The sequence below is a fragment of the Nesoenas mayeri genome, assembly GCF_963082525.1.
Source record: "Nesoenas mayeri genome assembly, chromosome: 3".
NCBI lineage: Eukaryota > Metazoa > Chordata > Aves > Columbiformes > Columbidae > Nesoenas > Nesoenas mayeri.
In genome coordinates, this window is record NC_137544.1 from 31,878,522 (window position 1) to 31,906,517 (window position 27,996).

The window sequence follows — 27,996 nt, forward strand, 5'->3', positions numbered from 1 at the left end:
ACAAATATCAAGAATTACAGAGTTAAGTTTGACTATTTAGCCAACCTTGACTGCGGTCATTTTCACGTATAGTCAACGAAGTAGCATCTGTTTTTTCTCAGGTATCTTAAGTAATTGAAGAAACACTAATTCATATAAGTTATTTAGTACGACGTACACTTGACAGGGTGAAGCACTTAAAAGTCACACAATGAAAGGGTTATTTTTTAGAGTAACGGTAATCTGTGCACCACACACGTATAGGGCTAAATTTTTAAAGGGGTCTCAATTTTCCCTCTGATTTTATATCCTCACTCTATTTCGTGCATGTATGACAGGATTAAGATATCTGAGTTTTTTACTTCAGTCACTAATTGATATATCTTAATCCTTTCATATCTGTCCTTAAAATAAGAGGCCATCTTTAAAAATTTCACCTAAAGTGCTCAATTTTGCCTTCAGATACCTCCATGCAACTTCCATTGAAGTAATTGGAGCTGTGCCTGCATATCTGATGGTGGAACTGGACTCATTGCAATTAAGGTACACATTTACCGGCATAATTAGTCATCTGGAATAATTGCTGGGCCCAGTGTGGCATTCTGCATGTGCAGAATTTCCGAGATTGGACCCTCTGTGTGTGGGAGGTTGAAGTTTACGATTATAACTTTATTTCATGCCTTAAATTTGTAGCTGTAGCAGAATTTTAATGTAATTTGCTGTATTAAGTTTTCCTATTTTTAAATAAGAAATGTGGAAGGAAGACATGAAACCAGCATATTTTTCACAGTGATGTCTTTGTATATTTTTCATACCCAACCAGCGCACAGACATTCCATCATTTCCACAAGTACATTACAGATGGTACATGCATGCACAACTGGGATTTGTGCAGTAGCCCACAGTTTAAAATCTCCAACCCTGAGTGTACTGCCTTTTTATTTTCTTTCTTTCTTTTTTGGTACCTTTGTGCTTGCAAAAAATTAGATGTGTAAAAAATCCCACAGTTAACTAACAGCATAAAACCCACATATGAGAACTTCAGTACTACTTCATTCACAATACAGATGTTTAAAAAGCCTGATGGAGTGCTTGTTTTCAACTAATTTAAAATTATTTGTGTTTTGTGATTGAAAATTGATTCCATGCAGCTTTTAAATTGGTGTCTCTCTCCTGCCACTGGTCTGGGGAAGAGCTGTTTACAAAAGTAATGACTTTAAAACTAATAGTTTTGGAGAGAGTCCTATAAATCCGTGGTTGACCCAAAAGCAGCAGAAGATTTTTGCAGAGGTTTTTCCCAAATAAACACCAGTCTTGAATTTGTGGTCACACAAAAAATTCAAACTAAAATAAGTTGTCCTTCTGTGATGTTATAACCTGTACAAAAAAAAAAGAAAGATGAACAAAGTGAGCACTACTGTGATGTAGAATAGTTACTGATGAATATTTGGGTCTAGTTCTAGAACTGCTACAAAGGGCTAGTTTATCAGGGTTTTGTTTTATTGTTTTGCATTTATAATGCTACCAAGTTTAAGAATGGTAAAATATGTGGTTCACTCTGAAAATTATGCATTACCACAAAGGCTGACTTATTTTAAGGAAGGATTAGCCCAGGGGCTTTCACACCGCTCTTTCTATTAGTGCAAGGACAGCCAATATTAATTGCAATAACTTATTCAAATTGAAGAAGATGCTTCTTATAGCACCACAGCTTCTTGGAAGTCTAAGATTAGATTTTTTTTTTTTTAAACAAACATTGTCATTATTTTGTAAAAAAAAAAAAATAAAATAAAAATAAAGTACTAGAACATTAATGTATTTTTTACTATGACTGGTTGAATGGAGAAATTATTCTTCTCAAATAATCTTTAGCTATGGTAAGCAGTTTTGGTTTAAAATAGTAGTAGGAGCTAATTACTTTAAAATAAATTTTAATACTTGTTTACTACTTTAACTCTTAGAATGTTACTGTAATATTTTCTACCTTTAAGCAAATTCATGGTTAGATTATCATGGATTTATGTCCCCTGCATCCAGAATACTTAACAGGTTTATAATTCAGCCTATTATCACCTAAATTCTTTCACTCTTTTCATATCTGTTGCCCCAGCTTGATTATGTGTAGGAAATGGGGATATCTTCCCATTTTCAGGTAAAGACTCTTGCAATGGAAGTGGTTGATTTCTTGACATTAGTGTTCCTTCGTTCTGTGTTTACACCCTGCTTGTTCTACATGTTTGTACATTTCTTCGTTTCGTTGAGATGGAAATAAGCTAAAATAGTTAAACCATTTTTCCAAAAAGTTTCCACTCTTTTTAATTGATTTTCATTGTGTGTTTTTGCAGCAAGCTTAGTAGTGGAGGAGCGAACGAGACAGATGAAAATGAAAGTGCACCGTTATAATCAGACATCAGGGTCTGGTTCTAGCCAAGAACATGAGCGTGAGCAATATACCAAGGTAAAGTCAGTAGTATTGAAATGATACTTTGGCTTGAAAATTCAAGGCATAAATCTGTTTATTTTAAATACTACATAACCCTCAAGAACACTGTGTTATAAAGCCTGACAGAAATGTCTTCGAGTTATAGCTTTTTAACATCGTTTTAACCCCCATCTGATGTGCATTAGATTTAATTTTTGATCTCACCTAAAATGTATCTGCAAAAAGCAGAACAATTCAAAACTAATGTGGGGCAGAAAGACCCTTCAACAGCTGTTAAACAAAGCCATGTCACCACTAACTTAGGAAGTGCCTGTCCTGCAAATCCCTGGAGGCTGGAGGAGTGGGCCATGGAAGTGTCATTGTGACCTGGCCCTGCTCTTTTGATCTACTCTAGGCCCAACTTTGTGTGACACGTAGAGGGCCAGACACAACCACAATAGATCAATCCCATGCAGCTGTTCTCAAGTTTCTGTAATTTCTTTCCATCCTAATTATGTCCCAGATAAAGTAATTCCTTTATTGAAATGTATACTGATTACTTCATCTCCTTTTCTAACAAAAGTGTAAAGATTTCCTCTGATAAGTGTACATGATGTTAGATTAAGAAGTTATATAGAGGGACCTTTTTCTTCTGAGTGAATTGCTGAAGACATCTCACATGTCTCCGCTGCTACTAACAAATCAAGCTGTGAGCCTGGAGCTGTACTTTCTGTTAAAGACATTTTGCCTTGTGATGCCCAGTGGAGGGGGAACATTTGTGGAAGTCAGGAGGGGAAATGTTTGATTAGATTCTATGTTTCCATTCAGAGCTACAGCACTGTGTTGGTGTAGGCAAAGTAAAAAGCAGAGGCAAAACCAGTGGTAACTGAATGGTGGGGGAAGCATTCCTGCAATTCTTCCAGTGCCATTGAGGGTTACATGCTTTCGACGAGTGACCACGGGATGGCAGTATGAATGTAAAAGTCCACTGTAAAAAATTCGAAGACACATAGCAACTGTTTGCTTTAAAAATAAGGTCTGAGAATAACAGTAGATGGAAGAAAATCACAGCTTTTATTAATTTAGACTTTCATGCTTCAAGAGTCGCATTTCAAAGATTTTCTTTACATCAGTAAGACCTAAATGCTTGTATTTTTATTTCTACGTTTTGAAAGAGTCAAACTTTCCATTTGTGAACTGGTGCCATACAAAAGTCAGCAAACATTGTCAAGCTCTCAACAGCTACAGACATCAGAAAGCTCCCAGCATTAATTGCCATAGCACAGACACCAACATTTCTATCCCGGCCCTTCCAGGGCAACTGCATGGTGTTTTGCTGATGCATGATCCTTGAGGCACAAGTTAAAATAAGGGATAAGAGGGATACTCAGCAGAAACAAAATCAGAAATAAACTTAGGAATGAATAAATATGCAATTGGGCTTCTAGCTTGTAATAGCTAACAGACTTGAAAGATTTGTTCAGGATCTTCTTACAGTTAAATATGGGGACAACTTTAATAAGGGTGTTTCTTTTTGAGACTGCCTCACTGTGAACATAAAACTTAAATGAAACAGTTGTCAAAGGAAAGGGAAGTAAGAGAAACAAGTTAACATGTTAAAAAAATAGTAAAAATTGGTTGATAAATCTTGCAGGAGAGAGGGGTAATATGTGATCTGAGGACTTTGACTGGGACAACGAAATATACACCTTTATTCGTAGTCGAAGGCTGGTTTTCTGCTTTGGATTAAGTGTGTTTACAGATTGATTCAAATGTTTGAATTTTTTCATTATGACCATGATTTTTTTACTCCAATTATCTTTAATATTTATTGTAAGCATTATTTTTGCTCCTCAATGTATTTTCTTATTGAATTAAGGTACATCCAACGTATGGTTAAATAGTTGTTGGAAAATGTCAACCTGCAGTATTACAAATTTCTCCTATCCTCTAGTACCTCAAGTTTTCTAGCATCATCTTTAGTTTTTAAAAATACATGGAAATGAAATCAAAATTGAAATTGCAGCACGATGAGCCCTAACAGGAAAGAACTCTGTTGAAAATTGTTTTATTTGGATTTTTTTTAATTATGACTGCAACTTTGAGGAAGCAAATTTTCTGTCTGCTGTTACTAGAAAAATATTTTTGTACCTGGTGCTCTGACAGACACCCACTCCTTTCCACGCTAAAACTGTGGTGAGAAGAATGAATTAGTTGTCCTGTCTTTAAATCAAAAAATCTTTAACTTTTCATGTATTTTCTACATGATAATGGTGTAATCCTAGATAAGATGCAACCTATAATTTTTTAAGTGCTGAGGACAAATTATATTAGCCCATTCTGACACTAGAGATTCAGTGATGTAGCTGTTTGCTTCATATCACTATGGTGATATTCATCACTTTAAAAATGTTACTGAAGGACACCTTGTGCTACTGTCTTTCTTTACCTTCAGAAGATGCTAAAAGAGCCAAGGAAATAAGCACACAGATGAAGATTTAGACAGCTGTAATGAAAATGTAGGAAGTCATATCAGGTGATGGAGTAAAGCTGATGACTGAAGCTTCTAAGGACTTCTGACTACATATCTCTGCTGCCAAAGCCTGTGAAAGGTCTTTAAAAGCTACAGGACTGCAACTTTAAATAGATTTTAAAAAATAATAATAATCAGTGGTCTAATAGAGATTTTGGAATAGTGAGGAAGAAATACTCCTTTCTTTCCAAGTGGTGGTGTTTGCCTGCTGCTTCAGAAAATAGGTGTTTATATTTAGTAAGGAAATTATGCCATGCTTCACATTAAGAAGATACTAACTTCTCCTTTTCAGAGCAGTCATCTCACATGGGCTTGATTCTTCCACTATTTTAAAATTTGCAAATATGCTTGTTTTATTACACATAAAATTCCCTAGTCCTTTCGAAAATTTTCTGTAAGTATGGACTGGATAATTGCATGTATGAAAAATTACTTCCTTAAATTCAACTATGTTTTCTCTTATATTGAAGCAAACCTTTTTTCTGTTATTTCTCCCACTCAGTTTCTCAATCTTCTAGTCTCATTAAGCAAGCACTAGTTCTTTCAAGCATGCACCATGCAGTTAGTGTGGAAACATTTTTAAGGATCTGTGTTTTAAACATCTGTTAATAGATTCTAAATAGGTAACTGTCTGCTCTAAAACATCTGTATAGTCTTGATGGCTGTTCCATTCTAATCATTTTGAGACCTTCACAGATCTCACATCCTTATTTTCTTCAGTTCTAGTGGAAAGACTCCATAATTTATGTGAAACAGTTAAAATCTAAAAAGCTTAATGAAGCAACAACAGCAAAACCCTCTGTGGATTTGGCAAAAGGTTTTAAAGGAGAGCTTTAAACATCCATCTCTCTTCTTTCTTGTATATTGGTAAGGCTGCAGTGGCTAGTATGCACGTTTGTGTTGTTTCAGTGTTTGAGATAATCAAAACACTTTGGCAGCACAGTTCTGGATTTGCATAGATACAAATGACAGTATATCTTTATTAGGTTTTTAATTCAAAATACCTTAAGTTTTATATCCCACACACAGAAGATAAACATCATGCTGCAGCTGCTCCAGTTTTCCAGAGAGTGTGCAACACATTTTTTTGGAAGTCTGTTTATTCATGAGAGTTACTGATCAGAACACCGTGGTACATACTTAAAAGGACATCACTCTATATTTAGACACACTCCTGACTCAGTTAAGACTGTATGTGATTGGAAAGCATTTAGCATGAAGTGCAATCATGGCATTACTTCAGTGACACTCTTTGGATTTAATTTGATAGTAAATGTCTACAAGAAAGGGCTGGATAAAAGAGTTGGGATGACAGGAGGCTGATGATGTTTAAGCTTTATGGCATGCTGGGCAAGGCACATAAGACTAGGTATAGAAACTGCTCTTGGACACTGATGTGATGAGTGTCTTCCTTCAATCCCTCTTCATCCACCTTCAAGAAAAAAATGTTTACTGTATATCATATCGATACAACATCACTCCAGTACTGACTGGGTTTCACAAACTCCAGTGAGGTCTGTTCATTCCACTCGTGGGCCTCACTGCAGTTTTACCATGGTTTGACTTGCTCATTTTCACTGTTCCCTGTTAGGAAGCTGAGTGGTGTTCACAGGAACTGAGTTGAATACAGTACTGGGAAGAACTGGGAAGAACATCACCTGAGCTGCTCCTGAGACAGATGCTGGCAGGAGTCAGAAATGAGGCCTGGGCACACTGAGGTGCTGACTGCTGGGCTGTGAACCCCAGCAGCACTTGGGGGAACCCTCTGTGAGTGGTCATAAAACTCAAGGTGCTTTGCACATGATTCAGTGTTTTCTGACAAAATTCTTTGTTAGAGTAAGGTGCCTCAAAAGCTAGCTGTGATCTCAAGACTTGCGCAAGCCCCTGGATGAATCTAGTCCTTAATGTTTCTGATCTGGATTTCTCTTTCCTCATTTTAACCCCTATTTAATTTTCTTGTTTAATTTCCTCATTTTAAGCACTTAATGAGGCAGATATTTTCAGATGTTAGTCATCTGAGCTTTTGTTTTAGTCAAAGGAGGGGACACTCCTTCAATTTTCAATGCTCTGAACTATTGTATTCTCCATGGTTTTGGGAGATAAATGTAGAAATATAAATACTTATGAATATGGAAGATAATATAAATATAATGGACTATTAAGTTAGTTCTAAAATGTGCCTTATAATCAGTAAAATTGCTAACATTGTTAGTCATTGAGGAACTGTAAAATGATTAATGAAGTACATTCTTTTGGTTTATGTCTGTGTTTTTTCCATTGACATTAACACATCTGCAGTTCATCATACCCTTTTTTTCTCCTTTTGCTGGCATAGAAGCAGCAGCAGCTCCACAGGTGGTAAAGTGAATGGAAGAACTGCGTTTCAGCTGTTTATATTTCAGATAGTTCTATTGAAAAAAAACTTTTGTCTTTGTAATGCAGAAGCAGACAGTGAAGATAGTTTGGCCATTTGATGCTAGCCACTCATAATGTTTAAAAAACCAGACATACTCTCTAGTAATTGCTATTGAAGTTGCTGCAAACTTCAGCAACTCTCCCAATGTGATAAATAGTGCACCCTGGAATAGAAATGTTATGTAAGCTTGAACTCTGTAAGATGTAGAGTTGAAAGAGAAGTGATTGCACTAAGAATTCACTTCATTTTGAAGCTTCAAAATTACATAATATTTACATAATATTACATAATACATGACAGGGAAATTTATTACAAATAAGTGCAGAGTTATGAAGAGCAGTAGTTTTCTAGATGAGGAGGACTGTAGCATATTACTTTTTAGCCCAGTTGGAAACCTACAGGCATTACTTTAATTCAGCCCATGACATTTTTCTTCTAAATGATAAGTTCAGGTGTATTGCAACAGTAAAATGTTCTCCTTTTAATGATCACAGCTTTCTCTTTATTTGAGGTGGATGATGAGGGGAAGGTTAACTTCAAAATTGCTTTCATTTCATTCAAGTTAGTTGAGATGACTGATTATCATATTGTACTGGAAAGGGACAGGTAGGGAATACATGGGAAAAGTTGTATGCCTCCTATAGAGGACAGTGAATTCATCAGAAGCAGCAGCTATAGGAAGGAACAGCTAAATCCAGAAGAAGTAGTAGTAAAATGTAAACGCTGTAGCACTCAGCATTAATTTCCAGCATCACCACTTCTTGCACTAATCTCTGTTTCTCTGAAGGGAAAAGTTTTCAGTTTCTCAGGAATCACAGCCCTGGCATCCAGGATAAAGGGGTAGTAAAAGCTTGACCATGCCATGAAAATCTCATTTAGGAAGGGCAGCTCCATGTTATATGGAGTAGCTCTGTGATTAGAATACCAAGGCAAGTAGAAGACATGGATTCAGTTTGTTTGTTTTTCTCCCCTCTTACCGTAAAATTCTCTGTTTACCAACATGTGAAAGACTGGCTGTTAAGCCAGTCTGATATTTACAGAGTAATTCTGTACAGACTGCTGGACTACAGGGAGCAGGACAGAGTGAGGACATCTACATAGCCTCCATTTACAAGTGAACTGAAGACCCTGGTTCCATATTGTGGCTGAGTACCTAAACAGGCACTAGTACACAAGCTGGGACTTCTCTCCAGTATCCTAACCAGTAAGCTAGACAATCATGCATAATGCTTTCTCTCTCCCTTCTCCCCATCTTTTCCCGTCCATGTAGGTAGCCCATGAAAGGTGGAGCAAATTCAGTATGAGTGAAACAGGCTGTCTCCCACTGGCCCACAGAGAGGTTTATTTTGCAGTCTGAAAGTGAGGAAGCAGTAGAATTATTTAAGAGACTCTACAAGCCATTTCCAAAAGGCGATCTTACTAAATATATCAGCGTAGTTTCACCTTAACCCTGTTGGTCATTTATATTCCAATAAGTCACATCAAGTCCCTTGGAAAGAGAATCTCCAAATAAATCCTTGCTGTAGTTGAAAATGTTTTTAAATATTGGAGTTCTTGAGTCCTTTGTGTTACCCACTTTGTTAAATCAGAGTTCTGCTGCAGTTATTTCCATGTCAATGCCTGTTAGAGATGTTATTTGAGCTCAAACTCATCATGCTGCAAGCTATTCTGAAAAGTCTCATTTAGTATTTGCAGCTGAAAATTTACCTTTAGTAAACCAAACCAGAGCTTTCCCTCCTGTGAATGTTTTTATTCAGTCATCCCGTGTAAGCCCCTCACAGGGTATTGCTAAGAGTTTCCTCAGTGCACGCTGCTAAGGTCACACCCCCAGGTTTTTATTCATAGATTGGTTCGTATTTTTAATCTTGGCATATGCCATTCAGGAGCTGTGAGTAAGCTGGAAACACATGCTGAGACACTAAATTTGTACAACTTGATTTTTCCTACAGATTTTTATATTTACAATCAGTGCTTAGTGTTGTCTTTATTTCCTCCCCTTCTCTACTCCCGTTAACTTCCTCTTCTTATCTGACATGTTTTACCAAGAGGTGTCCAAGTGTGCTTTGGAGACCTCAAACATTGTTGCTGAAAGGTACCAGAGCATTAGAAGATAAACCTGGTTTAATGACAGGAGGCCTGAAACATTCATCTGCACAAACCCAGTCTTGCATTTGCCAGGCTTTTAGGGTTAAGTCACGACATTTGCCAGCTGACTCAGCCTACAGCCCAGTGCCTAGTTGAGCTGAGGATATTCACAGACTGTCCCAGCTTGTGTGCAATTCATGAATAAGCTTTTATGACTTGCAGTTTTACAGAGCACAGATCCAGAAAACGAACTCCCTGAACTGTCATGTCAAAAACTGCCCAGTGTTCCCATGTGTTAATAGTTTTCCCATGTGTGAATAGTTTTTTCGCGTAGTATGCCACGCAAAGTATGCCCCTGGTTTAGTCACTTCCCATCCAAGGGTACCATGCTCTCTTATGGTAGTCGGGTTTGCTTTTGTGAACCCGACAATTATTTGATCCTCATATTTGTGTGACTAAAGACTTAGGTAAGTGTAACATTGCTGGGATTGAAGCTTCCTTTTATGCATGTCTGAATGATGATGTGAGTAATATGAGCATTATATAATGTCTTGTGTGATGTTGCAGTTGGTTTTAACTGATCAAAGCTTCTGCTGTTAACAAAAGGGAAATACCTTCTACCTCTGCCCACATATTCCTCCTGCTGGGTCTTCGCTAGTTGTCATGCATGTGCATACGTAAAAGCAAATAGATCGGGGAACTGCTCTGCCTGAAAACAAATACTATTTTTGTTGAGTTAGCTTTCTGCCTGACTAGTCCTCTAGAGTCATGATACAAGTAAATATTTTGAGGTAGAAAATGTACTTTTTCCCTTTTCTGTTATAACATCGGTATTGAAATCAATCCCTAATGTCAGCTTCATATATCATTACATTTCATTCAGATTCATACACAGTTCTCCTGTTCCAAACTGACTTTGTCCAGGTATTTCATAAGCATATTTTTTAATATTTGAAAAATTGAAAAAGGTTCCATAGCCAAATAAATGTTATGTACGTGCTTGAGAAGATGCCTGTCCACTGCATAAATATTTCATTACTATAGTTCCAGTACACTAATGAACCGGGAGCCTATTTCAATTCCAGTGCTTTAATTTATTTCAAGTGTCTTATTTGGTCCATAAATACCATGTTTGGTTTCTTCACTAGGCATAAAGACATTATTTTATATAGGCTTTTCTCTGAATTTCATACAATTTTGTTAGATCTAAAAGCAGTTAGAGAGAACTGTCGTACTTAGGTCATTTGTTGTCTCAATATATGCGTTATGTTTTGATGAGACTCCTCACCCTTTCTTTTCTTGATCTCTAGTATAATATACAAACAGATCAGTACAGAAGTTGTGATAACGTCTCTGCCAAATCATCAGATAGTGATGTCAGTGATGTGTCAGCCATTTCCCGAACCAGCAGTGCCTCACGCCTCAGCAGCACAAGTTTTATGTCAGAGCAATCTGAACGCCCTCGGGGCAGGATCAGGTGAGTTCTCAGTGCAGTTTCAATTGTATCACACCCCCTCTTGCATTTATTGCCAAAATGCAACCAGAAATTATTGAAATTAGAAGACAACAACATAATAATTTAAGAAAAATGTTACGTGCATATAATCTGTTATGCAAAAATAATCTGTCTTCCATTGTTAGATGCAGTTGTGCATCTAAAACAGAAAGCAAACGTCCCATGAGATGACAGAAAAATGTATTTGTGGCAAGTGGAACTTGAACACACACTATTATCTCGTTGCTGGCTATCACTGTAATCCATAAGATGTTACAGCAGAATAGGGTATTACAGCCAATAAGGTACTACAGCAGAAATATCACTAGGTTTTTTACCTAAATAACTTTCTTCCATATTAGCTCTGATTTTCTTTCTTTCAACCTATGTGTTTATTTCCTTATCTGCTTTATTTGTGCTGTTTTCATGCATACGATAAATTACTAGATTTGAAACAAGTATTTGTATAGTAATTTTGATATCTGTAGTTCAAAAGTAGTTTAATCCATTTGCATTATCAATAATCAAATATCTCTTTCATCCTTGATAATAATCTATTCTTGGTTTAGTGCATTTTTTAGATGCACAAATTGGTTCCTGTCTTCATTTAACTTGAGGACAAAACTCTCCCCAGCTATGATGGCTGTAGGATTGGCTTGGTAGTCTATGACTACATCTGCCAATGTCTGGACTCTCAAAAAATTTACTTAAAGTGTTATAAGACATAAGCAGAATTAAGAACTATTTTAAAAAAATATTTCTATGGAGGAAATCGGTCTGATAAAAGCCTAGATGGCATTATTTAGTACTTTGGAACACTTGTAGACGGATTCATTATCTGAGAAGTTCAGCTGTGGGCTTTTTGATCTGTTCATGTAATGGGAAGGGATGGTGGGGAAACTCAGAAATGTATGAACTAGATCCACCTAATTTTTTTTGTTAAGGAAAGTTTATGAGGGTTTTACAAAATCATGTTTCAGATTGGTGAAATTATAACCTGACAGCTGCAGTAATCCACAATCCACCAGAATATTTAAAGTTATTTCAATTCATGTGTTTGAATCTTAGATTTCATTGTGTCCTAGCTTTTCAGCATTTGTCTCTTACAGAGGTCTTTAGTGATACCAAAATACCTGTATTTTCTAGACATTGAATTTTCTCAAGTAGGCCCTGTCAACTCATCTTTGGCAGGTTGAACAAAATATGGGTTTTTTTTTTTTCCATAAATATCTCTGCATTGAACAGATTTTATCAGAAATATTCTTTGGATTCAGGATGTCTGATCACAAATATTAGAACCAGGAGAAACAGTAGCCCCATGTGAGTTTGGAAAGGGAAAAACCTGGGGCCAAGTCTGTGCTTTGTTCAACCTCTTCCATTCTAATAGCAGAGCACATTTCGTACAGGATTAGCCGAACAAGTGTACAAAACCAAGTGTCTGCAATGCAACTCCAGTTCAGCTTCATTCTAATCCCCTAAACTGGGATCGAAACAGAATTCAGATGTCATCCCGTTCTGATACAGACCACAGAATCCATACCACAGAGATTAGACACTTTATACTTGCTAGCTTTCATTTTCACTAAATTCAGGTAATACTTCCATAGTGAATAAAATGTATAGTAATAATATACAATGTAGCTCATTCAGTAGAAATGTGAGGAAGAAATTAACAGATTCATAAACTACTCATAACTTTCAACATTCTTCCTCTAAGCTGGCAGCAGTTTTGCTCCACTGAAAGACCTGTTTAAATAAGTGGGACGTGCGTAATGTACTACCTTTGCACTGATTTGTTTAAATAGGCTAATTGCAGTGGAGTTAAAATCATTTTGATGTTATGCTGGAAAACATTGTATCCAGCAGATTAACATCCATGGTTCAAAATTTTCCATTTGAGTTGTCCAAACTTATTTTTGCATGAGTGTCTATCATCGCTATAAGAAGGTCAAAGGCTTTAGAGCCCTGCAAAAATGTTGTATCTTGGAAATTAGATACCAAAAAAGGTCAGAATGAAAAGAAGGGTGTTGAAGAAAAAGAAAAGGCGTTTTGCTGATGACCTGAGACAAAGTCAGCTTCCTGCTCTCCCGTGTCTCTACTGGTAGCCTCTGTCACGTAGTCTTTAGTAAATTATTTGTGCAGTTCACTTGTTACATGGAAGATTTAATTTAGGGAAAATGTTGACTGAATGAGATTGATGCTGTTTAACTTTAGCCTTAAAAACTATGTATCGACAGTAGAATTCACATAAAAATTAGGCTTTTGTTAAATTATTTGCCTAACTTCCCTAAGTCATTATTAAAAAGAAGCAAACACGAATTATGTTGGATGTTTCACCTCATCCTCAGATAGCTGTCAAAGACAGGTGTAATGTTACGTTTACAGACGAAGTTCATTGAACTGCCTTTTTTATGCACCTACTTTTGTTCTCCAGATACCTTCTGGAGATGAGAGCCATGAAGAATCTAGAAAGCATACACCAACTCAAAGGAGGTGGCCCAGTTTTAGCCTTCTCAGTAAAATGAGTCGTTCAGCTGGTGTTCTTAGGTGTCTTTTGTATCCAGGAGAAAAATACACAGATGCAGAATACACAAGCAAGATTCCTGGTCTGTATCACCTTTGGAAAGGATGTCTCTTATCTTTTTCTCCATTGAGTAGGGAGAAATGTGATTGGAGAGAACTCGAGAGCTCAAATTAGTAACCTGAAGTGAAACTGTGCTCCTCTAGCATTTGTACTTGAGCTCAGAAACAAGGGTTATTCATATTAAGAGCCGTGGTGTCAAATTTCTGAATGTGAAGTGTGCCAGCTTAAGACAGCAATAGTTTTAGTTAATGTTGTTAGTCAATATAACATCACCATCCCTTATATTAATGCATCTGTAAAACAGGATATAAATTTAGCTCCTAGACATGAAAATAAAGGATCCTGTCCTCTTTGGGGCTGTCATTAAGAAGGCAAATTTTTGTTGTAATTTTGTATAAAATATCATTACTTTTTAATGTTAAAGGGACCAAAGTTTCAGGTTGTGGTTTATATTCACTTACTTCACCACCACCACTTACTTCAGCTGCCAGCACAAACAGCTTCCTGACTAAGGAAAGAACCATAAAAAATCTAGCTAATGCCTTTTCCCCATCAATCCAAGCAGAATTGATCTCTCTCTCTCTCTCTCTCTCTCTGTCTGTCTTCTCCCTCATTTCAGACAATGTATTCTGTATTATGCTGTTTTTAGAAATTGTTTTTTCTTTATTCAAACAGTAAAGATTTTAAAACCTGGAAGCACATTTCTTTTTCTTGTGGCTCTGAGGTCTATGGGTATTATCTATAAGTGTAGAACAATTTGTGGGGGTTTTCAGCAATTTTTAATTTTATTGAATAATTCCTTCAGTTACATTACATTCAAATTGCATTGTGCTTTTAATAATGTATAGCATTTATAGAATGAAACAGTATCTGTACAGCAAGGATAAAACCAGCCAAGGCAGAACAACACAGAAATACTGTACATCTTATTTGAATAGCTAAATAACACTCTAGCTATTTTTTTGGATCAGAACTCCCAAATTCAAAGTTTTGTAGTATTAGGAAACTTGAGCATGTTGAAGAAGTTAGTAACACAGAGAGAATGAAATAAAATCTTCCCTTTCTGTTAATGACAAGACTGTGTCTAAACCCTTTAAGGCAGAATACTAATTCCATTCCTACATTATATTTGTAATTGAGCTATCTGTCAGAAAGCTGTGACATAGCATGCATAGAAAATACCATTAGTTAACCTTCAGTCTGGAGACTCTGTTGATTTACACTTCTAATAGGTTGCAAGAGTGAATTATGATTGATGCAATTTCTAAATAGAAGTACATAAAATAGCTTCTACATTTCTAATTTGTTTAGCATTTTCAGGTGAATGTCTTAACAAGGGGCTATGAGTGAATAAACTAGTCTGCATATGAAAATATTCCAACCATCTTTCTTGTTACCATCCTGGGAAGTTTGGTTGACTGCCATGCTCTCTAGTGGAAGTGCAGACAAATATCAGGAATTTTTGTTGTGGGAACAAAATGTTCTGGGACTTTTGACTTGAATCAGAATCAAACTTGTGAGTTAGGCTTGCCATAGCATTTGGAGTTGGTGCATATTTCATGACTGAAGTCAGATTACCACTCCTTCTTTATGGAGGTTTGCTTTCATCAGTCATGGTATTTATGTATTCATAATACAGTCAAGCAATACTTTGTGCCTGTGTATGCTACAGATGTTACTGTACATGACTCAGGAACATTTCTCACATCCTAAATGGAGCAGGAGGAAATTTTTCATGGTTTAATGCAATTCACGTTAACCACATGGTTATAAATCAACACCCTATGGGCTTGATCAGACAAAGAAGGACGTTTGCTCACTTCATTAAAAATTATGCCCAGTGATGTCATGGCATAATTTTTCATTAGGGACCTGCTTATGCAAAGATACCTGGACTTCTTGATGATTTTCCATTGCACCCACTTATTTCAGACGGTTCCCAAATCTGATTTCTTTCATACCCTGGAAGTTTCTTTCTGTTCCGGGGTAAATTTATTCACAGGGAGTTTAAACACATTGTTCATATTTGTCCCTGTGCCAATGCTGGCATCTAATTTAGATAGGTTTTTCTTCCCTTCTATTTACTCCCTGGGGCATCATAGCAAGCAATCGTAGCTGAATGGTTTAACTAGTTGTTGTTTTACTCAGTTACATATTACATCCTTTCTCTTTTGTTGGTCATCCTACCAGCTCTTCTCTGCCAGTTTCCAGTTTGAATGAAACCTTCTTGAATTCTTGTGACCAGTAGTGTAGACAAGGTCTCCTGCACAGTGTCATTAATTCTGCCCTAACCAACACATGGAAGAATCCATTTGCTTTTTCATTACCTTAATTCTTGGTTGTGCCGGTTGTGCAGCAATTGGCCAAAATGGTCAAAAACTGTAACCATGTCAGAAGCTGTACCTTTGGAGGCTTAGTTACATCTAGATGGTTTCTTCAGTTCCCTGTATCTCCTTTCTCCCCGGGTACCAAGCATGCATGAATAGCTGGCTGATACCGATGTGGACCATGGTACAACATTCTGTTTGGCACCCCGCTTCTGGCCTTTCCTCTGCAGGCTCTCCTTGCCACTTCAACCAAGAGGAAATATGAGAAACTGAGATATTTTTTCTAACCCCTTGTAGTTTTGATTAGCTATACTTACTGAGAGAGAGGATACGCTAAATCCAAATTAGCTTTCAGATATAAACCGTGGTTTCCAAATATCCTTAACTTTTTGTACTGAAAAGGAGCTGTCTGCTAATTCATGAATCTGCCATTCATTTATTTCTTTTAAAATGAATGAGCTTATTAAAGTTGTGTTTGGCCATAACTGAAGAATTGCGCTAAAAGTCTGAACGTCACTGTGAAACTGAAGATAACACAGCTAGAGTATCATGCAACATTAACTTTTAGGATCCACAATTTTTGCTTAACTCCAACAATTCTTCCAGTTTTTCAGCAGGGATTAGAAGTACCCCCTGCTATGTCTGTGTCAGTCTCTGCAAAAATAACCTAATGTTCCTTCTGCTGCCTGTACTCTCATGCAAGGAGCTAACTGGAAATCAGGCCATTTAAATATTTTATTTTCAAGGCATTTGGGGACTTTCCTAGTTAGTGTGACAGTTCTGAAAGCTCACACTTCTGGAAGAGGAGTCTGCTGGCTTTATGTAGATGTAGGAGAATCTCTAGCACAGGATTGTGTCCCCCTCCTTATGCTGTTGTACTGTTTTGTCCTGTTAGTTACTGTAGAGCCAGTTTCTTCAAGCTCTTAAGGTGAAGAGCTTGCAAACTCTTAAGCCAGGCAAAGGCTCCCAGTGACTCAAATAAGACTTATCCATTCCCCACTTCTAGACCTGCCCAGAGACATTCTGCTTGGAGTTCATTGGTGAGTTCTGACTGGTGGGTTTTCTGTGCTTGTAGCTCCCTCTTACTTAGTAATGTTTGAGCACATAGATCCTTCTTTCTTTTCAGAGTTTCATTTCATGCTGCTTATTACACTGTTTTCTTACATAAAATGGTCAGTGACTTTAGTGTTGAGCCAGGTGAAGTAACTGGAGGTTTGCCATCTCATGGATGACAAACAGCAGCAACGACCTGCAGAAGATATCTCAAGGATATATAGCTATGGAGCACTCTGTGGATTGGAAACAGATTTTCTCCAGTTGCTTTTCCATCCTTCCACATCGTGCATTGGAGCTAGTTTAATAAAATTTGTGGTGATGAGGGATATAGGAGTACACAGCGTCTGAAGGGTCTTCTGACCTCTTCTCAGCCTTCCCAATAGTTCTGTTTGTAACAATCGTAAACCTTTGTAATGTGACCCGTGCAATAAAGTTGTTCAGTCCTTCTCCCACCCTCTGTTTAGAGTAAGGCTGCATCCATCTTTGTCAGCTCACTAATTCACTTGAAATGCAGCAGTGCTGCACCACAGTGCCAGCTGAGCCAAACTTAACTTCATGTCATGACAGTCAAGGAAAAACATAATACACCAAGGCTTTTCATGCATCTCAGTTGATGAGACTGTGGTCTGTGTTGAAATAAAGAAACACACTAATTTCACGTTAATTACAGAAGTAATTAAAATATATATATTGAATTTGCGCTACAGTGTACAGGGTATAGTTAAGATTCTTCATCCTTAAAAAAAAAAAAAACCACCAAAATGTAAAAGCTTTTAATTAGTATTATAGATATTGCAGACAGAACTAATAGAAGCAAAAAGAGAACACTTCAGGTTATCCATCAATAAAATCAAATCACCTGGAAAATGAGAACAAATTACCAAGTATTTCCTAACTGGCTTTGTGTGGGTTATTCACTATGCCACACTCTAAAGCTAGGAGAGGATCCTAAAAATGTGTTGACTATTACAGATTTTTTTTTTACTTTATGTACGTTTCATCCCATGTTCCTTACACAAACCTCTGTAAGGGCAAGTTCACATTATATAATATAAAGAAAGGACTGAGCTACATAAATTTGCAGTGAAATATGCAGTACTCTAGCGTAGCATGCAAGGGATGTGTTTGGGTATACCAGACCAAGTTGGATGCTCCTGATTTTTATAGCTCTCACTACTGGTATTCTGGATAAAAATAGATGTTATTGTAATTGTGCTAGATGCTGTCAATGCAGATCCTTGTCTGGCAAAGGAGACATTGTCATACACTTGGGAGCATGGTCATTTTGAGTGAGTTAGTGGCCCCGTTTGACCTAATGTCAAGGCCAGCTGCTTCTTCATGGAAGAAAGGGATTTTTGGTTCAAGGCATTATTGCAGAGCTCAAATGGCTGTGATTGCCTGGTGAACTCGGCTCTCAAAATGGTTAAATGGTCACTCTATATTGATAGCGAACGTCACCAATGGATAGCCAGCAGAGCACAGTGGTTCGATTCTTCATTCTTCAGGGTCTCTCTTCATGGTGTTTGCTTTTGTCATGTTGATCTTTGTACTAAGATGGATATTTGGGGGGAATTTGCAGGGAATTGAGCATTTGAAGTGTGTTTTCATACCAGCCAACTTAGCTGTGTGTGGGGAGTGGAGAATAAATAGGGAGATGATTAATAGCTTTTCCTGTTGTGCAACAGTAATGAGCAGCAGTGAGTGACCGTCAGCAGTAAGAGAAGGGCAAGACAGTGAGCTACAGGTGCAAGAAGGGCAAGATGGTTTCAGTGAAGGATGAATGTGTGGTCCCCACAACCGATGAAGGGTTGTGGTTATCGATTTATGCTCAGATTCCGTGAAGTACGTAGCCTGTGCTGTGCCACACGTGCTTTGCTGCAAAGAAAAGGATTCAAGTTCATGGCAGCACTTTGCTGAATTTGGATGTTAAGTGCTTGTTTGTATGTTTTTTTCTGTCTGACTGGACTTCTGCATGGCACTGACCGCTTGCAATGAAGTATCAAGCCCTTTCCCGTTTCCATTAGCCTCAGGAATTAGACTGTCTCGGCACCTGTATTAACAAGTTAATTAAGCACATGGCAATAGTGACCATCTTCTTCTATTTCCCTAATATTTTTTAACAATTATTTGTTTCTAATTTTTAAATACAAGTAATTAAAGTCAGTATTAGAACAAATATATTTATAGTTCTTTAGCTTTTGTTCAGCATGACCAAAACAGTAATGGAATTCCAGTTTCATGAAAAAGAAAAGACTGTTATAAATGCCAGAAGAAAACTTTTATCTTTATTACACTAATTATGTTCCTGATAATTTGCCTGTATGTGACTGTTTCTTTGTAATCCAGGTTTCTGTTGTAAACAAGACATTTAGGGTCACTAAGTAGAGTGACTTAGTGACTATAAGACTGGTTGTCTTATATAATGTAATAAACAACATTTATTGTGCAGTGGCTTCTAGTGGTTTATAGTTCTGTGTTTAAATACTGAGTGAGATTAATTAGTTGATATTGCTACAGAGAATATCTTCCCTCCCACAGCTAGAATGGGAGCATCCATAATGTAGCCAACACTGGTGACAGACTAAAGAATTTCCATGTGTCTTACTATTAAAAATAAACAATAAAAGCCCTCATTGGATTTGTAGCCGTATGTCTGCTATCTTTTCAGAAGATTTATTTTCATATTGGAATTTTCCATTGCAAAGTCTTTATTTAAAAATAGAATGTTTAAATTAGCGTTTTACAATGTGACTGGTGTTAGCACTTATTCAGTCCAAAGAGTATCTCAATATTAATGATGCAGAGAATGGCATATGGGGTAGCATTAAAAGAAGCAGTATTTTTCAAAGTATTGGATGCTTTAAAATCATCAATGAAACTTGTCTACTCCATAGCTGCTAATCAAACTCCTACTGCAAGAAAAAAAAAGAGGTGAAATCAAGACCATCAACAGTGGATACTAGATTCAATCATTTCTGGGATATAGGCTTTCCACATTTAACATGCCCATTTGCACTGTGTTGCATCCGTAAGTACTTGTGTGTGTGTCCCTAGTACATGTTTGCATTAGTGTTGTGCTCACAAGAGATACAAACATTAAATAAAATATGGAGGCTTGATTAAAAAAAAAAAAATTGAACACAATGCAACTTTAATATTTGTCGCAGTGAAAAGGCCATGCATACGGGATATTGTGGAACTACTCAATTAGTGAAGTGTCACAGCCTGCAGCCCACACTGCAGTCACCTCCCTCCTCCGCTGTATCTCCACAATCTTCCACGACCCAGAGTGTCCAACTGGCAGAGCAAGGAGAATAGATAAGTACTGAGGTCGTATAGCAGCCTTTCTTCAGCAGGTCACCTTATTTAATGTGTCTTATCTGCATAGTTAGCAGACTTCACAAAACTTGTAAAACCTTGGTGTCTCCAACTCCTTCCCAATGGATCAGTTCTGATTGAAATTCACCACCATGAGGCAGTAAGGGGATGAGTGATAGGAGCTGTAAGGGTTGTGTACAGAACACAGGAAACAAGGCTAAAAGCTCAGAAGTTTCACATCTGAGTTAAAAATTGAAGTTCATGATTTTTTGTCTTTTTTTTTCTGAATTGGAAGTTTGTAAGCCAAAAGGTAATTTGACTTTCAGATGAGAGTATGATAAAGAGCACTTGAAACTCTTTTTAAAAGTCTATACTCAAGATAGTGATACATTTTTACAAGAATTAGTAAATTTTTTGTGATTATTTAGAACATTATGCTCTGGAACACAGTAGCATAACGGTAACATTTTAAATCTGATCTTAAAAAACACACTACTTCATCTTTTTATTTACAGGCTAGGAGTTTGACTATTTTGTGTGCTTAAGACACTGATACCTTTATTCAGCTTTCCCTAGGGGGCAACTGATACTTTTCGATACAGAGAAGTCTTTTAAACAATTACACTACTCTCCAATTTTTTACACACACCAGAAGTTCAAGCTATTGGAAAACTTGTCAGTTGTCAGTGTAACTGTATTGAGTAGTAGTGGTATGACTGCTACTTTGCTTAAAAATGCAACAATTTAAAATTGAGAAATACAGATGTAAGACAAAACAGTCCAAGCCAAATTGTCTTGAAAGATAACACTATTTTAATATAGTGCAAAATGCAACTTGTGGCCAATGCAGATTCCCTAGCAGGGTTAGCAAAGAGTAAGAGCTTCACAGATGTGGATAATTGTGTTCTAGCTGTCATCAGATCTGAGAAATGAAGGACCATCTTTTCAAAACTTCAGGATGGTAATAGTGTTTGTTCTCACAAATAAAAGAGTGTTTATCCAACAAAAAGCTCGATCAAACCTCTCTAGGAACCTTTTCGGCATTGGGCAGCTTTAGCTTGGTTGTCTCATCTGCATCCCCAAGTGTCTGATAAGCAGGGAGTAGGCTTGTCAGATTCTCCCTTATCTAAATGATCTCCTGGTGGCATTAGAGGAACCGTCACATTATGAGTTGGCCAGAGTTTGCCAAGAAAGGTAATAGTATAGAGCTGAGGACAGGTTACCCAAACCATAACACAGTGTAAGAAACTCAGGTAGAAATAGACAGTGGGAAGAAAAGTGTCTCCACAGAATAGTTACCATAGGGACTGGTTTTTTTTTTCAACAAGTGCTAAAAGAGAGGATATAGTAATTTGGTTTGAGAGTGATCTCTTGCATTAGTCTGTGATGTTGTGGTTAGTTGCTGTGCCTCCAAACAACGTAACTTGCTTAGATGTCAAAAAGTCAGAAAACTATAATTTTAACAAAGTTTGGCTGGCTAAGCAATTCAGTACACTCACTGAAATTGATACTGACCAGAAACGGAAAAATGACCAGCAAATTGGCTTGAACAGCTGTCAGAATAAATTTAAAGTCACCAAAGCCCGTCAGTCTAAAATACATCAAGTGAAAACAAAAAAGGAAAAATTTAATGGTTCTGATTTGTTAAGTTTATGGCTGTTCACTCTTCAGTTCTTGATATATTAGAATAAAATATATTTTTATAAAAATTCACTTCTTTAAAAATGTAGCCTAAAATGGAAAGAAAAAACATTTTATACTTCTTAGATTTATGGTTATATTAAAAAACAAAAACAAAAACAAAAAAAACCAGAGGAAAAGCAGTAGCATTTTTGCTTGTGTATATGAATAAAATATTCCACCAGTTATACTGCTTATATGTGAATATTTTTAGCGGCATAAAGCACTGAATTCGAATTTATGTAATCTAAAGAATGCTTACTAAAGAAAACTTTCATAAAACTGATATTAAAAGAACATGAAGAGTGCAAAGCTAAGTGCTGAAAGATAGGAAATGCTAGACCTGAGCCGGCCTGTGTATACTTGGCCTTTCTGTATGCATGCATACTCATTTAATTAGTTTCACGTTTCTCTCCATGGAAATTGCCTCGATCAGTGCATGGTATGGGACTGTCCTAGGGATAAATGAAGACAGTGGACATCATGGGTTAGTCGTCTTTAAAACTCAAATTGTCTTTGTTGCAGAAGCTAGAACTTGTTTAGAGAATGAGGGGGGAATTGCAGAGAGAGAGAAAGGATGATCTTCTGGCTCAGCTAGTTAATTACTGCTCTGGGAAATTAATCTCTTCGATTTGCTGCCCATAGCTTTTGTGTAATGATTGACAAATCACTTCAAAACATGTCTTCATTGGTGACCATATGCTGCCTGTTGCAGATCAGTTTTTTCTGGCTTGAATCTGTGGATTCAATCCCCGCATCATGGACAATCTTTGGAGCAAAATCATACACAGTTCTTTGGCATTCTGGTTCGTTTAACCCAGTTAGTTAGTGGAAGATTGCACAGGTTACATGATTGCTGGGCTCACCATGCAAAACGGGGTGAATGGCCCATGGAAAAGCAGTGTGCTTTCTCCGCAAAAGCAAGACGATAGTGAGGTTTTGTTGCTACAAAAGATGAACTGGCCATCTCCTGGGAGGGTCATAATATAATAAATAGTTGCGATGGTATGTTGGAAAGGCTTTCGTTCAGGCTCGGAATATTTAGGAACCATTGTCATCAGAAAGAGAGATTAAAAGAATTTATTCCCCAAGTTTTCTTAATATTTTCCTACTTCAGTATCACCATGAACCAGTCTCTTTCCAGGGATTATTGTCTATCTCACTTTTTGCACTCCAGTCAGATGACTGTGTCTTGCGTCATGCCAGATGTCCAGCAGACAAGACACAGTTTTCCTGCATCCTGGACAGCTAATTTTCCCAGATCCAGAGTAGCCAAGAGAAGCAATTCCTGGCAAATACCAACTTTCTGTCTCTAGCCTTGAGGCAAAATAGTAATATTCAGGATTTGTACAATCTATTTAGCAATAGGATCTATGAATGAGTAGAATGCCACTTTGTAATAGAAAGTCACCTGATATCTTAACTGTTGGTCTCTTTCAAGTCTCTTAACATGAGAGTTATGACTTAAAGATGTTGTTTTACCAACATTGCAGATACTCAAAGGAACAGAAAACAGTTTGTGCCAAATAGAAGGTTCACCTCATTGGCATCTTTCAGTCAGGCACCAGCTATAAGTACTTCTCAAAGTGAAGTGAATTTATTTAATTGTTTATTATGCAACAGTAAAATGTGGGTGGTTTTTGGTTTTTTGTGGGTTTTTTTTGTGTTTGTTTGTTTGTTTGTTTTGTTTTTTTGTTTTTCTTTTTAATTCCATAAAATGACCAGACAATCTGTCATGGTATTTCAGCCAACACCTTGGGCAGAAACCAGGTATGAAAATTCCTACCGGAATTTTTAATATGTGACAAATTTGAGGAATAGACATAACTAACAGGCAAGCAAGTAACATTATAACTGACTGGCAATTTGCATCGAAAATCTCCACAGTGTAAGCACTCACCGCAATACTTGAAGTAAAATGGTAATCCTGCTTTGTTTCTGATTATCCAAATCACTGCAGCTCAAAACTGAACACCAAAACTGATTCATTAATTAGCACACTTCTCAGTTTCATTAAAGAGAGAAACATTTTCAACACGTCTGGTGATTAATTGATGTTGCTGCTTAGGTGATCTCTCTTCAGACAAGGGCAAGCACACTGATGTAACCTGAGTCACAACTGTGCTTTTTGAGGGGGAAATAGAGGACAATAGCCTCCAAATTATTGCCATGGAAGCAAGATAGATGAAAACAGGCTAAGCTACTTAAAAAATATAATGTATCCTTTTTACCCCCAAACAGTATATTACAGATGTAAACTTCTGGTTCCGAGGTCATTTATGTATAAAACCAAGGTGAAGCCAGAGTAATTAATGTTCTAATTATTCATTAGCTAAAGATAATGATTTTTTCAAATCCGTCATTATAAACTGCTTTATGTGTCTGTCAGAGAGGGAGGAAGATGGAGTTTTTAATCCCTTCAGAACATCTGTACATGAAAAATGTACTATGAAGCATCGCTTGTGCATTTTTAATTATCTAATTATGCTTCCTCTTTCAAAGAAATTGTCATATTACCAGCAGCCTTTCTTAATTATTTAAAAAGACTGAAAAATAATTTTAATTGCTTTCTCATTTAATTATAGCAGCTGATTAAGATGAAATATAATTCATAAACTTTTAGTATAAGGACATTACACTAACATATTTAACAGGCAGTACATGTTATTTTTAGAATGAAGAAATGTAGGAAAATAGTTTTAGCCATGGCTCAGACCTCAGAGTAGCTCTCACTTGCCTCATCTTCAGCTCAGTTTATCTTTTTAAAGATGTTTTCTGTCTTTGTTAGTCCTGTCCTTTCAATGTTCCCTATAACCTTCCAGGCTTTCCTCCTTCATTCCCTATTTTGTGGCTATTACCTGTTGCTATTACTTACTTTTGCAAAGGAACAGTGACCGAAGTATTTTGCATCAATGATGTAGCCTTTTTACAGAAAGAGCAGTGAGATCATGGGTACTTCAGTACCTCATGTTTTGGAGGTAAAAAAAGCAATACAGCATGGTGTAAGAGGGAGAATAGTATGTCATTGCAGAATGTTATGCAAAGAAACAAAAACTGGTGAATTCATCTTTCTTGCTACTGAAGAAAGTTTTCTCCATTCAGTGGTGAGCATAAAATCCTCCACGTTTCTTTGTTATGCAACCCTCCCAGTACCTATTTTCTTGATACAGATTTAACTTTTACATGCTTGCTATGTCTGGTGCACTTAATATATACATGGTTATTTGCTGTCACGTTTGGGTGATTTGAGCTGTTTGCCCTCTGAATCCCATTAGCCTGTCTGCATCAGCATTAATCAGTAGTTAACCTGGAGCAGCGTCTGTGCAGTAACTAACTGCTGTCCTCTTGCTTTCTTTTTATGATCCGTGTGACGAGTTGGCTTCATGCTGCCGGGGCAGTGGGTATGGGCAGGCAGACACACCGGCTCCCACGCAAAGAGACAGCTGTCCTGCTTGTTTCAGAGAATATAAATTAACTTGATTAAATGTTCTTGGAAAATACTCGAAATCTGATCATCTTTTGTCATGTTCAGACCGACTTTCTGAATTACTATTCTTCCATTTTGTGGAGAAATGTTATTTTTACAAGTTTAAAAGAGATCTGTTAGAGCTGTGAAACTTGCCCAGTTTTCTGGTCAGTGTGTTACTGAGAAAAGCATTTTCACCAGATTTCTGATACTCTATTCCAACATGGAAGTTTCTTGGTCTTCCAAAGTAGGATATTAACCAGTTTAGCTCCCAGAGAAGACTTACCTGTAGTGAAATCTTCTCCAGCCCTTTCCTTGCTGAGAGTTTACACAGAGGACACAGTGGTGCTGGAACTGTGTCATCCCAGAGGCTGTATCCATCTCACTGAGTAGCACTTTCAGACAATATAGGAATATTGTCAAAAATTGATATAATTTACAAGAGTTACTGCATTTCAACACCAATAGGACTGTAATATGGTGACTTTAGAGGAGAAGCACGGTATTTTTTCCTCTTGTAATAGCTATTTCGTGGATTTAATATATGATCAATGTGCACATTAAATCAATATGTAATTCCAGTTGGTACAGACTGTACAGGCTGTACAAAATGGTTATTTCATTGAGTCAACTGACTTCTTTATGGTCTAAAAAAGTCTCTTGACCTACTAGAGAGAATTTTAATATGTGATATATGTTTGTGCTTTGGTTTGTAAAGCACCATGTTTGAATTAATTTATGAAATACCATTTATCAAATGTCATATATCATATGTAAATATAGCTATATATTCTAAGACCGACAGAGCAATTTGTGGATAGCAAACTTAGAGTTTGGATTTATTAATTACATATCAGAGAATACTAATAACAAGAATTCAGTTTATTTTTAGAAATGTGATTTTCCTCATTATAAAGGAGTACTCATCTTCCCTTTGGTCCACAACTATTACATGTTTAGGAGGTTATTAGTATTCATGAGCTACCTCGTTGCAACGGGATACCACAGGGGCTATGAGTTAGTACGTGATTCTGCATTGAACAGAAGAGAAAGGAACCATACTAGCTCAGGCTGGTGAAGGCCAGGGATTCTGTTGAAAGATTCGGCTTCCTGCAACTCTGTGGAAAGAGCTTATATTAAAATATCATCTGTATGGCAAGGAATACAGGGGATTATTTATTTACTCATGGCTCACATTATTGGAAAAGTGGAGTAAAAATGAGTGATCATGAACATAAACACCTAAAGGGTTTTTTTGATAAATCATCAGTCAGTCTAAGAGAACGTAGGAAATACTGTACTTTTTAGCAATGGCTAATCACTTAAGATTTTTTCCTTCAAGGGAGATACTTCCAGATATTATATAGGTGAGTTTATGGGCAAAGTTTGTTTGAACTTCCTGTGTCTTACTATCTTTCTTTTTCAGGTGATATGTACTATTGCCAGGTACTTTATGTAGTTACTGAGAAATACTGAGTGTATATCTAAATAATAATTTTCTCAATCCAAATCATTTTTGAGTACAATTCTATGCATTTTGAATATATATGTTAGGTATGTGTGTAGAAAGATATACAGTGATTTAATACATGTAATTGTCTTTGTTTCAGTTCTATGTAGTTGTGTGTGCCATAGTTTAATATGGGCAAGTATAATTCACAGTGTACTGTGTTCATTTTATAGAATTTTATAGAATTTTTATATCATGATTAATTTTTTATGACAACTTGTAACTCAAACTACTGTTTGAATAATTTTTTTTTTATCTTAATAGTTCAGTCTTCATTCCCATAGATACAAGTACAACTTTCAGGTACTGGCAGCTTGCAAAACTGCAAGTGCTGCTTTCTTTCACAACTCCGATGGCTGACATGTAAATACAGGCTGTATTTTGCCTTGTGTAGTACAGATACCAGTTTAGATAGGATCCCTCTCAGCCGCATAAGTTTCGGCAGGAAAATGTAAGCGATTTTCCCTTGGGATAGGCTTCACAGCTGATGTGGGAGTCTGGGGTTAGCGAGTGACCCTGGTCCTGAGGAGCTCAGGCAGGGGGACAGCTCTGCTGCTGCTGGGGACAAAGGGGCAGGGGCCTCAGTGGTTTCCTTCAATTAAAAAAAAACCCACAAAATCAGGTGATTCTTTTTCCATGCTAAATATCTGTGATGTAAAGCAAATGCACAGATAGTCCGTAACTATTCTTAATATAGACATTGATTATGTTGTTATGCCAATAATTAGAAATAGAAATTTGCTGAACTAGTCAATGAAATAATTGCTAAAGAGGGTAAAATAATTTACAATAAAAAGGTAGTCAATTATTTAATTTAGAAATAAGTGGAGTGTACTGATAAATACGTTTCTCTTAGTTATCCTGCTATTTGTTTATAATGTTATGATAAGTATGCTTGAACCAACAATATAACTTAATTTACCAATTTTAGCCATAGGACTGCAAAAACTTACAGCTGCATTTAAATGAATGTGTCAATAATACCAGCAAGTCCAGTAAAATAAAATTAAATTTTAGGTATGTTATTATCAGAAGGATTAAGTGCAAAAGGATATATGTAAATTCATGCAGATCTTTTGCTTCTTTGTGCTTCATAAATTAAACCCTAACTATACTGAAGAAAGG

The 27,996-nt window shown here is 36.8% G+C and overlaps 1 protein-coding gene across 9 annotated transcripts in view; it reads left to right on the forward strand.

Moving 5' to 3' along the window:
• The window catches only part of RIMS1 (regulating synaptic membrane exocytosis 1), a gene marked incomplete at both ends in the record, with an annotated part of 309,929 nt that overhangs the window by 237,254 nt on the left and 44,679 nt on the right, over positions 1-27,996 (forward strand). For 5 of the 9 annotated variants that reach the window (XM_080342600.1, XM_080342602.1, XM_080342603.1 and 2 more), the window contains 2 exons: positions 2,325-2,437; positions 10,746-10,912. The exons of the other annotated variants lie outside the window; for them this stretch is intronic. In XM_080342600.1, the coding sequence (XP_080198726.1) occupies positions 2,325-2,437; positions 10,746-10,912 (280 nt within the window). The remainder of the gene's footprint in view (positions 1-2,324; positions 2,438-10,745; positions 10,913-27,996) is intronic. 9 annotated transcript variants of the gene reach the window in all.